Below are 16,456 nucleotides of genomic sequence, written 5' to 3' on the forward strand. Positions count from 1 at the left end.
ATTCTCCAGAGTACATTCTGTGGCAACACAGAGCAATACATTGTCATGTTGTGGAGCTTTTTTATTACCCACGCAAATACACTTCCTCCTCTCCCCTTCTTTCTTCAATGTCCCTTTTTTCATTTTTTTTTTCGTGCTCTGTCAGTCTCCAGACCCTCGTCAGGGCAAGTTTTCCGACACAGGGGAATCTATTGCAGTGTTTCTCGTAGAATATTTTTCAGCGGCGGTGCTGTTGTACGTGCTGCATGTCCACAAGCATGCAACACGTGGAGTGTTTGATCCATTGTATCAAGCATTGTCTTTATTAATGTCTATAGACTTGGACAATATTGTCATTTTTAGCCATGTGGGCAGCATTAAATGGCAATGTAGTATGCCACTTTTTGTCATTTTGTATAGATGTTTATGGTTTGGGGCACCTGGTAGAGCGCGTCCTTACTATTTTCTCTACCACCATGAGGTTGGCATCAGGTTTTGAGTGACATTTCTTCACAACTATCGAATGGATTACATTGATGTTTAATACACACATCCATGTCCCCCTTAGGAATAATTGTAATCACATTGGTGATCCCCTGACCTTTCATCTAGCGCCACCATCAGGTTAAATTGTCAGTTTGTTCAGTACTTTTGTTTATGACCAAAAACCTGCAAATCTAATGAGATTACCATCAGCATCAGCAGTACCTTGTACTTGTGCTAATAAGCAAATGTGTGCATGCTAAACTAAGATGGTAAACATGGTAAACACTACTGCTAACATAACTGCAGATCCTTAGTCTTGTTAATCTTATTAGTTAATCTTGTTGTTGGTCTTGTTAATTGCTTGCATTTGATCTAAGTGTGCACAGCCTTCTTCCTTTGAGAGCAGTGCTCTTCTTTTAGGGACAAGTGTTCTTCTTTCTGTCATGGCAAGGAGACAGACTCCTGCTGTCCTGAAGATGTGTGGCAGACATAATCGGCACCTTGACCTGACATGGAAAGGCAAGATACAAACACAGAGCAAGAAGGCACTGTGATAGGTGGGAACAGAGAGAGAAAAGTTAGATGGAGCGACTGAGAGCAAGAGAGAGAAGCTTTATCTTCTTAAATGCGTCACCTGTCAATCATTTGTCACGTCAAAAGCACTTTCAAGTGAGGCTGTGGGTCTTGTCTGCCTGTCTCGTCTACCACCCTGTCATTCCTTTAGACTTCTAGCTTACTGTAAAGAAGAAGGAAACAAGAGACAGTGGGAGGCAAGGACAGCGATTATTCAATCAAACCCATTTTTTTGTCTTTCAGGAAAAGACTTTCAGGCAGTGGCTACCATTCTTTTGATCTCTGTCCTTCAACTTGGCTGTCTTTTCGTGTTTAGGCTCTTAGCATTTGTTCTAACCTGTTTGTAGTTGTAGATCACCAAAAAAAGATCAAACAGTTGAGCTTTCAAACTGTGGATGTCATCTCATTATACATACATTATGCAGTCTTTAGCTGTTATTATCCTCTTAATGTAAATGTAGTCTTATTTACATGTGTTACATCTGGAGAAGTGTATTTTTTGGTGCTGCTGGAGCTGATGGAAGTACACCTACAATAATCTGAATTTAATTTTCAGCAGCTTTTCATTTTAGTAGAAAGCGAATGAATATATAGCTTTATAGACACTTAATGTCCTGAGGCAGTGGACTCGATAGTGACCTTGGTGTAATATTACCTGTTTCCGTTTCCTCTACTCTCAGCTCTTCTCTCTAATCCTCGCAAAAGGATGAGTTAAACAGTACAGTCCAATAACAAAACTCCACATACACCACCACCATCAGTCCATGGGGAATGGTCATGGGGTCATCAAAGCAAACTAGTTAATTCATTTTTCAAGCATCAATGTCCACATGAATGTCTCTTTAAGAGAGGTTCTTTAAAAAGTCTAGTCCAAAATTTATGCCACTTCTGCCATTCATTTTAAAATATTTCAGTCACACTCAAAGAAGTGGATAGCCAAATGGACAAAGGGGGAACATATGACCTCTGTGCCTTGACAGCAGTAATTAAACCATCCGTTCTTATCCCTGTTGTCTTCCCAAGCATGTCAGCTTTGTTTGCAGGTTTCTTTCACCTTGTTTACATCATGTAGCAGTCTATTTGGAGCTTTCTGACATGGGAGCTGTCAACATGTCATCCAAATTTCAGCTGCTTCTCTGCCACATATCATCACAAAGATGAAAGCTCGGGGGATGTGATCTTATTCCTTATAAGCCTGAAAGAAGTGACAACATCTTGGAGAGGATTCACTGACACGCACAGAGACAGAAAGATAATTTTGGGAGATGTTTTTTTTATAGCAGACAGCAGCAAAAACAATATCTGAAGGAGGGATTAGAGTATGTGTTCTTCTGCTTTCAACTGCTGACAGATAAAAAGATGTTTTTGACATCAGCAGTTGCAACATATTTTGATCAATAATGAGGCCCATAGTCGTCAGTCTAAATGTTTTTATAGACAGCTTTGATACATCAGTTGTAAAGGCCCCATACAATAAACCACACAAAACTGAATGTTATTTCTAGACTCATCCTCAGATTCATGCTCTGATAAAAAACAAAATACAGTTGCTACTATATTATATTTATTTATACATTGATTTATATAATAATTAACACACTTACAGGTAGTCATGCAAACACAGGTTTCGTACCATTTGCTTATATAGATAGCATTAAGTACTAATTAAAATACTTGTGTACTTGTGTCACTGTGTCTTTACCTTTGAGCAAGATACGTGTCACTATTTGTGGTTTATATGTAATTTATTTAATTGACAATTTCTTAGCAATATCCTTGAATTTGTCAAAACAAGGATGTAACAGACCTTTCTCACAGCCGATATTTTGGCATGTCATAGCTTGACGAGCACCGGTGTCTATCTATCTATCTATCTATCTATCTATCTATCTATCTATCTATCTATCTATCTATCTATCTATCTATCTATCTATCTATCTATCTATCTATCTATCTATCTATCTATCTAAATAACTAAACTAAACCTAAACACGAGGTGTTTTCTACTTTATTTTGGCCAGCCATTCATTTTAAATCAGAATTAGAATCAGAATAAGAATCAGCTTTATTGCCAGGTATGTGTACACATATGAGAAATTTGACTCAAAGTGCAAATGACTGGCCAAAATAAAGTAGAAAACACCTCATTTTTAAAAGGGTGAAGCCTGTCACTGCTCTTTTGTTTAATGCTGTGGAAATAATCAAATTGGTACAATTGGCTGGACGACATATTTTCTCAATTATCCTTTAATATGAGAAATTAATAGGGGGTTTAAAGTGGGCTGGAATCAGTTGAAAAAAGGTGATGCTACTGTCAAATCTGATCTAACTACACCCACACAATCATGGTGATTTCTGAGTTTTTGGGTGTTAAACCCTTAATAAATAATACCTAAAGATGTGATCTGAAAGTTTTCATTGGCTTTAAATTCTTCATCAAAGACAGAGATGTGGATGAATGTTACTTGCCAGAATTATTAAGCCACCTATTTGACGACACTTAATATGTTTTATAAATAGTTGTACTTACTGTTATTCTAAATTAATTCAAATTGTGTGTATTTTACCTGCAGATGGAGCGTAGTGAGACGGTGTGCCGTTACTGTGGCGTAAGCTACCTCATTTTCCACGAGTTCCATCAGCTCCACACCCGACTGGCTCAGTTCGAGGCTGAGCTCCAGGAGCTGAGAGAGACCGCCCAGCGAGAGAAGGCCCAGCGAGAGGCACTGGAGCTGGGCAGGCTGGAGTGGGAGAGGGCACTTCACCTAGAGGTGCAGAGGCAGGCACTGGAGAGAGAGAAACTCATGCGAGAAGAGCTAGAAGAGAGAAACAAAGACACGGAGAGAGCTCTGAGAGAGGAGTTTGAACAAAAGAATGAGAGAAAGAGAAGAGATATGAAGGAGGAGTATCAAAAAATCCATGATGAAACAGAGAGACAACTTAGGAGAGAGCTGGGAGACTTAGAGGCAGAGAGACTGAGGAAGCAGAGAGATGAACTGGAGAGAAGGACCGAGGAGAGAGAGACAGCTCTGAGTGACGCACTTCAAAAGGCCAATAAAATTGTAGCTGAGCTGAGAAAATACCTCCAACAGCTGGAAGAGAGGTGAGGTTTGCATGTGTTTGTCTGTGCTTCCCGTCCCTGGTGTGAAACGATCTCTAATGCCAAGCTTCATGTGGGCAATTATCCTGTGACTCACGCTGTTAACACACAAAAACAGACAAACACCCTCTCAGACAAATCAGACATGTATCCCACTATCTCGGACACAAACCTTGCTGTATAATTATATATTCCACTGTCATCTTCAACGCCTCCATCATCCAGTACTTGGAAAACTGAAAATAGATACAGTATGTGACTCAATTTAATTTCTGTAAAACATTATTAGGTTTGTTCACTGGCGGGAATTGTTTTGCTCAACAACACTCGGAGGAAATAATGTGTTTGTGAACACACTGTTCGACACATCCTCCTCATTTTGTCATAGAATCGAAAAATGTCTTTCTTGTGTACAGTTAGCAAAAAGACAGAACAAAAGGAGACGTCAGTGTTGCCGTCCACTTTGGATTGGTGTCCAGAAATGATGCATGAGGGGGCAGACTTTGCTTTAGTAACAGGATGTGTGGAGGTGTTTGGTGGACAAAAGATAAACCCTGTTACTTTCATAAAATATCAAAAGAGAATATAGATCTGCGGAAATTTTCAATGCTTATTTTAGCGTGTTTGACCTGACCGTATAACATTTTTTTTAACGATTCCTCTAATGACTTATGACTTGAGGCTTTATTTAACATTAAATGTGTATTATGGAGGCTTCAAGCAGCTCCACAAAAGCATCTGGCATCCTAATCAACAAGGAATGCTACCCAAGGTTTTAGTTATCCTATGCTGCTAAAAAGCATGCACATAGAGTCTCCCTTAGTATGCTGGGTTCAGACAGGATGTCAATTCTCACGCATGCAGTAGCCTGGCTGTTCACAGCAGAAGCATATTTCCCTCTCTCTCTTTTAAAACAGCAGAAAGATTTTTTTGGAGGGCATTATTGGACTCCAGGAGAACAGCGGGGTGAGGGGCAAGGGTTGGCAAGCATGGGACGCATGTTTTATCATTTATCAGAATCAGATCATTTGTATGATATACTGTATAATACATAATTTACGTCATTTTATAATAGATTGTCAGTATGCTGTGTTTGTGTGCAGCTACCCACGTTAAATGACATATGTTGTATACACACACCACACTTGCACACAGGCGGTCAAGATTCCTGTTGTGTCACTTACATCAGCTTTATAGTGTTGGTAATCAAATAGCAGGTGTCTGTAATCAAACAGCCATCAAAGGCTAAGCGAGGTTTCTGGGAAATATGTATGAAATTCTTGCATGACATGTGAATGCTACGAATAGCCCAACAAATCTGAGGACTGTCCTGTTGAAATACAAAACAATGACACCATTCTGAAGCCCTCGTCACAAGAGTGTACGCAACCTTGCACGCACACCTGCAGCTTTGTTCACAAAAGGTTGCTATTAATGAGTGTTGTGGACAATCAGAATAAAAGGGTTGCTCATTAATGCATTTTATTTTTTTTACACATACCCACACACAAGTAAAAGGCTGTCTTGTTAGCTCAATTGGAAAGCATTCAGGTAACTGCTCTATACACGATCAACACACCCTCATGGTTGTTTTCACTGACTTTGCCTGATTTGTCCTATTAAGGTCTCTGTGGTTGTGTATAGACTGCACCTTATTGACATTTCTCTCACTCTTTCTTGGACCTGTTAGGACAGGACAGCTTACACATTTGTCATTTTAAAATTCAAAATTTTATTGGTGCACCGACTTTGGTGACCTCATGAAGACGGTAGACTGTCGACTGTCTCATAGCAAAGCTCCAGCCACCTTCAACATTAACAGAGGGCTAATCAACCACAATAACTGAAAACACCTGTAGGCTTGGACAAAGACTTTGTATTTACATTATTCTGTATATTTTCTGTTCTTGTATAACCCTTAGGTGGTCATAACTTCCGAGGTTAAAAAGATAGATACTAGGCATACACGTATGTGAGGGTTATTGCTTAAGTGATTTGGATTTTTACTATTCATCATGGTCGGTATAATTATTAAGTTATTAAGTATCACATTTTATTTTGACAGGGTTTGATCAATTTGGTCAGTAAAAACCCTTGCAGAGATCTGAGGTAAGGCGGTTGGTATATAAGCTAGGAGAGCTAATTAGGGGAAAGAGGGGCAGGAGAGTATGCTGGTGGAGATTATGTCCTAAATCACTTCCTGTTTAGTTAATAGTTCACTCTATGAACCCTGTATAGTTTTTTAAATCTGAAATTTATGATCCATATAGTAAATTCCGAAATGGAAAAAAAGATTGTGGTTGACCTTCACTTATTCACTACTTCCTATATGATAGATGCTCGATAGTGAGCAGTAAGTTGAGGTTTTGGACACATATTCATTTGGCATCACTGACAGCTGTAGCTAACAATCCCGCAATGGATTTTATAGACTTACATAACTCAGAATGATGATGATTCATAAGTGTCCAAAATCTTGATTTACTGCTCCCTACAAAGTATTTGTATAAATACTTTATGTTGCCAATGTATAACAAGAAATTAGAGAATATATATATCAAAGTGGATATTCTGCTTTAATGTTTGTGTGTGTGTTTAGGCTCACGCCTGTATGCTCATATGGTTTGCTGGGTTTCAGGTTATATGATGTTGTGTGTATTGCGACTGGTTAGCTAATTCACTATCTGGTCTAATGTAAGCTGATTATATCTCTCATACACTGCCTCTTCACTGAGTCAAAAACACATGCAAACAAACACTTGCTGTGCACAGTTGTGCTCTGTATCCTCTGGGCCAAGCGTGGGTCAGGAGGTCAAAGTTCAGACAGAGATAATGATGCCCAGCACAGTGATGTGTGAGAGGCCAGCATGGACTGACAGCAGACAGAGCGGGATTTTTGCTGTGTTTTGTGTGCTGCCAGTGCACCCTGGGTGCCTCGTGTCTAAGGGCTAAAGTTAATTGTCATGTTTAATGTTTATAAATAATAATGTAAATGAATCAGAACAAGGACACAGTGTGTCATTGACGTGAAGCAACCCACATTTTTGCTTCCTTTTCTCCAGAGATGGACTTGTTAACTTGAGTGATAAATAATCATAAACTTTGTCTTTACCTGCTGCCATTTTCTCAGCAGTAGAGCTGGGTATTGTTGATTTTATGATTGATTGTATTGATTTTTTTTTTTAAATAATAAATTCAGAACAGGATTACAACTGAATGTTTTAAATATAACTAAATGTTGTTTCTAAAGCACCAAAATGATGTGTTTAATTCTTTTTTACCACTTTCCCTATTGGGCAAGTGAGTTTCTAGATTTTCTTGCCCGACATGGCATTTCACCTGATGTACCACAGACAAATGCTCAGGCACTCGGCAGGACTCCATGTGTGTGTCTTTCTTTCTGTCTTTCTGCGCCTTTCTTTAACTCTCTCTCTTTTTGTATTAATCTGCCATCTTAGATACTTTTATCATTTGCTGGATCTCTCTTTGTGTTATCTCACTGTTTAATTTTGCAATATTTAGTTTCAATTAAAAGGAATATCTTATTATAATTCAGTCTTCTACCTTCTTCACCTGTTTACAAACTAATTTACTTTTTTAATCACTCTCTTTCACTCTCCTCTTTTTTTCTCACTGTTGATCCCTAAACACTTACACCTGCAATTTGCCAGTACTTTGCTGCAATTGTACATCATCAATCACACAGGTGATAATGAACAGATGAAAAGGCAAAGGAGGTAGAGAGAAAAAGGGGAACAATGCCATGCGTGTGGGAGTTAATGAGGATGTTCTGAGTGGCGGGCTACACAGCAAGTGTGTGACTCTGCTGTTATGTGAGATACGTTTATGATTGACAGCCCCCACCCCCCACCCTATTTCTGCGTGCCTAAATACAACTTTTGTTAGGAGATTATGCAATTTTTAAAAGACAATAGATTTCAAACAAGAATGGAAGTAAATGTTTTTAGTTAGGAGAGTACTTATTATTACTGACCTGCACCTGAATTGCGACTACAACCAAACCCACACACAGGCTTTCCTCTTCTTTTCTTAACATGCCATCGCATTCTTACTATGTCTGGCTTAGCTGCTTGATCCTGTGTTAGTCTGACAGGGAGAGAGTTGTGGTGTGTGTAGTGGGAGAGCCTGACTGGTATAACAACACACTCTCCATATAAACCTAACCTGACTGAAAAGTCACCTGTCAAACAGCGTGTGCATTCGTGACATGCGTGTTTGAGAGTGTATGCATGACAGGTATGACAGAGGAGAGCAAGGTGAGTAGGGTAGTGATGTGCAGAGTGCAATTAAACCTGATTGTCACCTCCTAGACAAGTTCAAACATAGATGAGCTGGAGATATTTTCATCTGCCAAAAAGGAAAAGGGAGGGAAAGAAGGGGGGTTGGTGGTAGATATATGCCATGTTCACGTCATATTAGAGTTGAAAATACTGTTCATATCAACATCCCAGTTGTAATTTTGACTTTGGTTCTTCTTTCTGAAAAATATCTAACTTGGTGCCAAGGTTTCTTAAAGGCAAATAGACATGGACATGGGTATTGTCCATCAATCAAGATAACTACACTTTTACGATAGTAATGCAGAGTAACTGGTAAATGTATCTACCAGTCTATTACTGTATTTGTCCCCACACGTGCAAAACTGCCTATAGAGAATCATCATTCTGTAACGCCGCTCTGTGACCCCAAGAAGACCATGTTTTTGTAGTTTCACAAGACCAACAAAATGGCAGCTGATCCAACTGATTGCATCAGTTAAACTTTAAAAGCTTATCAACTAAATAGTTTACAGGTGGCTTGTAAAAAATAGGGTAAAGGCAAATTTATGCACTTTGCACAATTCATACACAAGTCAGTTTTAAAGTGCTTTACAGCCATTTATACTTCAGGATCGAATAAAAGTGTGAGCACGTATAAACATTTGGAGCTCACACACCTGCTGTTTCAAAGTGTCAGATACATTTAATGAACATTTAATATTATATTCACCTAATTTTCAAGTTGTAGCTACAGGCTATGAACATTAATCAGGCAGCCACTAAAAACTTTATCTTGTTTGCCAACAAAAGAGTTTGTTAAAATAAAATCTAATAAAATTCGATAAGGGACTCAGACCATGATAAGTGATTTAAATGTTGGATTTGGTATCAATAAAATGCTATTGAACCCCAACCCTACACTTGTCATCACAGTTTGAGCCTTCTCAAATCCACCCATGTGGTATGCGTTCTCTTTCTGTCTCTAAATTTAGATTAGTTGGGTAATCTGTTGAATGTTGTTTACATGTCAATCAAACCTTACTCAGGGGCACAAACTATTACTTGATAAAGAAATTGATAAACAGGCACAGACAGAGCAAGTCTAACTGACGACAGGTTGAAACATATGTAACTTGTGCGCATGATTATGGTGTTGAGAGAAGTGTCTGGGAATTTGATACGCTCTGCTGGCTTCCCGGTCTCAGTCTTGATCCAAACAGTGTGTCTGGGTGTGAGTCTGTTTGCGTCTGTGTGTGTGTGTAATGTATTGGTGTAATGATAATCACTCTTGCGCACAGTAACAGAAGCTAGATTTGGCAGTTATGAAGAATGAATCATAAAAATCTGAGAGAACAAACACACATAAACACACAACACACAGACCTGGAGCTGGATTGTAACAGTGATAAGACGACTTGCAGGTGGGAGGAGAGACAATAGATGAATGACAAATAGAAAGGCATCCAATTCTAACTTTACGGCAAATTAGTGGTTTTATTTCAATTTCTAGTTTCCACTAGCAACCACAGAAACACTACACACATCACTGTGTGTGTGTTAGGTAATATGTCAAGCATAAAATGTACAGAATCAAACACCCTCTAAAACCAACATGTGAGGTATTAGCACAGATCCAACTTCAAGTTCACATTACCACATCAAACAGACTGACACACACACACACACACACACACACACACACACACACACACACACACACACACACACACACACACACACACACACACACACACTACCTTGTCTGTGATAGAAGATGATCTCTATTCAGCTCTAATGGTGGCTTAACTTTACTGTGGGGCTCATGACAACAAGATAAACAAAACAGCAATATTAAAGTGTTAAGAACACACACACACACAATATGACAAAGTTTATTTGGTAATCAACAGTAAAATGTTGGAGCAGTAGCATAGCAACCCACACATACAAATGAAACACAGTGAGACACAACTGCTTTTCTAATTTTAATTAAAATTGACAAGCTGGAGGACAAATGCTTTTCATATCCTTTGAGTTAATGCAGTTAGTCATAATATAATATCATTGTTTTTGCTTGTACTTTGTACTTGTGTGCATGTATGTGTGTGCCCATGTGTGCTGTTTTGATGATCATGATCATTGTTATGGCATCCCTTACATGGTTACCAGATAACTTAAAAACAAAACATATACAAGCTGGTGTCACACTACACACACACACACACACACACACACACACACACACACACACACACACATACAGTAAGACACACAGTATGATTTTCACTAAAGGATTATGGCTAACTGATGAGGCATTAACTGATATAATTAAACGGCTTCAAGTTTTTGTGTGTATTAATGTGTCTGTCTTTTGGCGTAGGTGTATTGCTTTATGTTTCTGTTTCTTTTTGGTCAAAGTAAAATGGCTTTTAGCTTTGATTGTTCAGGCGTGATGATGTTGATCAAAATACTCTTTTTACGTTGCACACATGCGCACACACAGCAGGCGAACAGATGACGCTTTGATATGTGGAAGCTTTTATAACACTTCTAATGGTGACAGAAAATGCCAGCATTGGCGGCTGTGCTATGTTTTACCCATTTCAGTTGAAATGGCTACGCCCTGCGAAGGGTGCCAACTGACAGTCAAGGATTGAATAATTCACCCGCTCTTAAAAAAAACTACTTATTTCATTCAATGTGTGTAAAGAAGTGGACATGGAAATAAGGTTTGCTGCAACCCCCTCAGCACCCCTAAAACCAGACATTATAAAAACCATCAATTGATAATGTGAGGGAGCGAGAGAGAGGGAGATAGAGAAAGGAGGAGAGAGAGAGCGAGACGCTCCTCTCCACTATAAAACATCTGTATCCTCACTGCGCTGCATTATGATAAACTATGATGAACTGGTTGTGTGGCATGCGTAGGGGAGACTTCCCTTACAAAATCACTATGGTATTACTATGAAGAATTACTTACTATAGTATACTATACTTACTATATTAATACTATTGAGGTGGCTATGGTGATCTTATTGTGGAGTATATATATATTGTTTATATAGGAATACTACACAGATCTATACATAGTATTACTATTGAAAGCTAATACAGAAAAAAAACTTATAAAACTATAAAAGACTACAAACTTACCATAGGACACTTCTTATAATATAACTATAGTAATACTATGGTTCATTTTCATAAAGGTGGGGGTGGTTGTCGCACCTTTCACTCTCTGGCATACTTTATGCAACAATATTCTAACAAAGGGTTAAAGATACAAACAGATGTATAAATATGTACACAAATGTTTTCTAAATTTAGGTCATGCGCTCATACATGATCACTTAATAGCTCTATATCAAATTCACCCTGACCAATGTCAAAAGGCCCGGAGCAGTAAATGTTTCGCAATCATTTCAAGGTGAAGACCAGTGTTGCAGCAACAATGTGTGATCACTGTTGAGAGATGGTCTCTTGTGGCTGAACAAGGAATTGCACCAAATTTGTTTTGGCTGTTTATTTGAGGCCACCACTGATGATTCCCAGTAAAAACGGCACCTTCTGTGGTTGTGCTTCTAGAAAAATAATAAGAGATAAAACAGTAAAATTTTGTTGTACACACTGATACTCACACAGTAAACTAGTAAAAACAATACAAGCAACAAAACATCACAATTAAAAGCAAAGCCATCTTTGCTTTTAATTGTGACGTTTTGTTGCTTGTATTTATATATGTATATATCAACCAACATCTACAAATAATATCTTCAAGCCCCCTGGCTTGAAGATATTATTTGTAGATGTTGATACAAAGGGTAAAGATGTGCCAAAATTAAAGGCCAGCAATAGCAACATTACAATCACTCCAGTACTAAAATGAGGATAAACAGATCAAAAAACAGAACATTTTGTACACAATCTGGGGCTTAAAATAAGCCTACTAGAGGAAGTTAGGTTTGGCTTTGTTATGTTGACCTTCAGTCCAAATCTCTGAAAATATGAAGGAGCACGAAACTGGTAAACTCTTTAACACATACACACTCCAAAAAAAAATTAAACAAAGATTTCACGTGGTAGGTCACGATAACACTGTGGCTGGCAGATCATTGTTGCTGATGTGTGTGCATGACTGTTCGTGTGTATGTGTTAATAGCGTGTCCTCTGTGTCTGTGTGTGTGTGTGTGTGTGTGTGTGTGACATGTCCTGATGAGGCAGTTGATTTGGGCTGCTGGTAGGGGGGTACTCTAATCTGGCACGCATTCACTGGCACTGCGCTACCTAGTTATTCCACTGACAGCCACTGCCCTGGGAACAGGAGCTCAAGCTCACGCACACACAGAGCACACAGAGATTCGTATTCAAAATACACACACTCACACAAACACACACACACCCCTCTCGAGGCAGTGTTCTTTCTGATCTCGCTTTGGGACTGGTGGGGACAGATGGGTGAACAGTGGGAATCTGGGCTGCCATCACTCGAAAAGAAGCAAAGGCAGGCACGCAAAAAATACACACACATAAACACACAGGGGTACAAACACACAAGATCACAGGCTCACTGAGACTTGGTCAACGTAAAACATAAACAGGCTAAAATGTACACAGAAAAATGCAACTTGCTCTGTCTCACACCCACCCACACACACACACACGTACACACACACACACACACACACACACACACACACACACACGTACACACACACACGCACACACACACACACACACACACACACACACACACACATAGTTACATCAGCTAAACGACAATCACATGCATACTTGATTACTTGTAAACAGTCAACAAGTATGCATACAGGTAGGATTACTGGAAACATGCACATTTGCTCAACCCATTTTCACCCCACTCTGCTCCCAGCCTCCCTACTGTATATACTATTCATTAAGAGAAAACGTGTGTTTTATTTGACCTTTATTTAACCAAGAGGATCTCAGTTCTGGCCAAAGTAGCAGCAATATATTACATGAACAAACACAGAACTGACATTCATAGAAAAAGAAAAGGAGGACATATATAAAATGTATTTAAACACACAGATGTGTGCACAAAATGCAACATTTAATTTCACATACACACATAAACACCTCTGTTATCTTACATAAATCAGAATGTAACCATCAGAGCATGATAATCGTATTCTTCAAATAAGACTGCTGTTCTGTGCATGGATGATCACTCATGACCTTTGGGGGCAATATGTACTCACTAGTGATTCCGAGCGTTTAGCTATTTCTTCATTCAGCGAAGGGAGCTGGCTCAGATGTCATCAACATGACCTAAATGTGATAACAAGTGATCATAAAGCAGTTGAGAGCTATGAATCATTCATAAATGGACCTATAAGCTTAGATTCACCTTTCATTAAGACTGTTCATGTGTTTTGGGGTCACTAAAGTAGCAGTATTTAGATAATGATGCCAGTTAGTCCCCTACTGGAGTAAAAATAGATAGGAGTAAGTGAAATACTTATCATGATGTGTACACGTCTTTTTCTTGATTCAGTATGTGTCCTTGATGTAATGTCAACGCTGACATTGTTACTTCAGCCTGGCAAGCAGGACTATCTATGTAGCAATATACAGTAGATTGCCCACTGCCTATTCTGCAGTTAGTGTAGCATCAGATATTTTGAATATAACTTGGCCTACAGCACCGACCGAATATGACATGGCTGTAGCAGCAGCATAAATTTAGACTCTTTCGGGTTGCTTGAAATTGTTCCGTCATTTAAGTTATATAGTTAACTGTATCATAGTTTAATATAATGTTATTTCTCATCAGTAAAGTGTAAGTTCACCACAGAGATCTGTCAGCATGCAGACAACAAATCGCAAAAGCTCTTGCCTATCAAAGGGGAATCACTAGCATCAATATCTTGGAAATGTCTCTCCTAAACCTCCAATTGACTTGCCTCACGTTTGTTTCTAAAGTGCTGCCAATAAGCAGAAAATCCCCTGGCGGGATCACTGCATCTCATTAAAATTACACTTCTTGATTAAGTTTTGTTGGTCATGATAATTACCTGTCTGGTTTTAGTCTCCATTTTCTAGTCTGCTCCTTGTAATACTTCCTGCGCATAATGTTTATTCCTCTGTCTGACTGTCAGTGCTTATTTGTGGTCACTAGGACACTAACTTTTTTAGTCTGTTATCATGCCTGCACCTCAAAGCTACTCTCAAGATCCATAGCACTTTGAAAGTAATTAAGTTACTTTCTTTTCCTGTTCAATTTATTCTATTTTGCACATCAATTCCATTTTGCTTTGCTGACTCTGCTCACATTCAAATAATTTACTATGTTTTGCCTTATCTGAAACAAGAGACAATGAGCTGGAGAGGGAAGCCCTCAATGAGCTTTTTAATTTTTCATCTCATTCCATTTCATCACGATCATCCTCTCCATCATTAAAGTTGCATCATCTATAAGCTCATTTTACTCCATGGGAGCACAGTGGCATTACGTTAGGCTTATGTTCTCTAATATTGCACACGACTTTTCACCCTCATTCTTCCATTCTCCTCTTCTGCCCCGACAGGCTGGCGCTAGCAGCTTCTGCGAAGGAGGAGGCAGAGCGGTTACTTGGAAAAGAGAAGCAGCAAGGTGAAATTCTCAGGTGAGGAAATAACACGAGAGAGGAGAGACAAATAAAGACAAAATTACATGAGGGAGTGGGGGGTTGGGCGACGTGATTAAGGTTTAGTAAAGCAGTGTGGCGGTGAAACACAAAAACAAAAGAGGGGGGAAAAAACAGAGCATGGGTTTGCATCATTCTGATTGGCTGTCAGCTCCTTAACCAGATGCACGGCAGGAAGGCCTGAGCAGATGGGAAACAACTGTGTGAGATGATAGACAGAAAACAATAAAGAGGAGAATGGAAAAAAACAGAGTGAAGGTTTATTCAGCTGACCCACTGGTTATTTCCTGGAAATAAAGTAAGAGATTGAAAAAGTCGTGACAGGAGCAGAGCAGAGCAGAGCAGAGGTGGAGGTGAAGAGAGTGGGGGGGAGGAGATGAGACGTCAGGGAAAATGAGAGCTTTCCAATCAGGCCACTGAAATTGAAAGCTGCTAAATGACTAAACCATTGGGTGAGCGAACGTATGCAGTCTCTATCTTCTTATCACCGATAACAGATCTAGCTCAAATCTGCCATTTGGTGCTGTCAGCCTTATGATTTATGTCATTTGACATTATAAAACTGGCTCTCGTGACAAGCAGTGCCCATGCTCTCCTTCACTCTGCATGCATTCACCCATACACACTCCCAGGCACCACGGAGCAGCTCAGTCTCCCCTCTCATCCGTTCATTTTTGATCACCATGAGCCACAAACCCTGAATACGAAAAACAACAACCACTCAAACCCTGCTGAGCTCTCAAAAACTCACATCACTCTGCACGCAGGACCCAGCCGTGTTCACGATATTTGCCTGTGTGTCTTCCTGCAGGTCTGTGTGTTTAACTACATGGACAGTATCTCACTCTCTCTCATTTTCACTTAGGGGTATACTCACTTTTGTGGCCAGCGGTTTGGACATTAATGGCTGTGTTATGTGTTATTTTGAGGGGACAGCAAATTTACACTGTTATACAAGCTGTACACTCACTACTTTACATTGTAGCAAAGTGTAATTTCTTCAGTGTTGTCACATGAAAAGATATAATCAAATATTTGCAAAATTGTGAGGGGTGTACTCACTTTTGTGAGATTCTGTATGTCCCCCATGGTTGCAGTGTAGCCATGTGTGTGTATAAGAAAATAGGAAACTGTTCTCACCCACATGTTCCTTCAAAAGTGTTCATGGAATAACAGAATGTTCTATTCTAGTGCTCTAGTTTTCCATATCCACGATTTGCATGGGTTTGTGACTTGATAGTGTGTGTGTGTGTGTGGGACTTTGCGAGCTGGGCTAGTGATCTTTCATGTTGCTCAAAGTGCTTTTTGCCTGAACATATTTCTTTGAGAGTGGGAGAGATGGAGGAGGGGGACAGGGAGGGAGCTGTAAAACA

At 39.4% G+C, this 16,456-nt stretch overlaps 1 protein-coding gene across 1 annotated transcript in view; it reads left to right on the plus strand.

The window, feature by feature from the left end:
• Positions 1-16,456, plus strand: part of lekr1 (leucine, glutamate and lysine rich 1) — a 73,161-nt gene that overhangs the window by 15,689 nt on the left and 41,016 nt on the right. Inside the window, exons 3-4 of the mRNA XM_038693816.1 lie at positions 3,612-4,141; positions 14,985-15,062. Of these exons, the coding sequence (XP_038549744.1) occupies positions 3,612-4,141; positions 14,985-15,062 (608 nt within the window). The remainder of the gene's footprint in view (positions 1-3,611; positions 4,142-14,984; positions 15,063-16,456) is intronic.

This window comes from Micropterus salmoides, unplaced genomic scaffold (genome assembly GCF_014851395.1).
Source record: "Micropterus salmoides isolate LMB-PRFRI ecotype aquatic unplaced genomic scaffold, ASM1485139v1 Ms_hic_scaffold_3, whole genome shotgun sequence".
NCBI classification, from domain to species: Eukaryota; Metazoa; Chordata; class Actinopteri; order Centrarchiformes; family Centrarchidae; genus Micropterus; species Micropterus salmoides.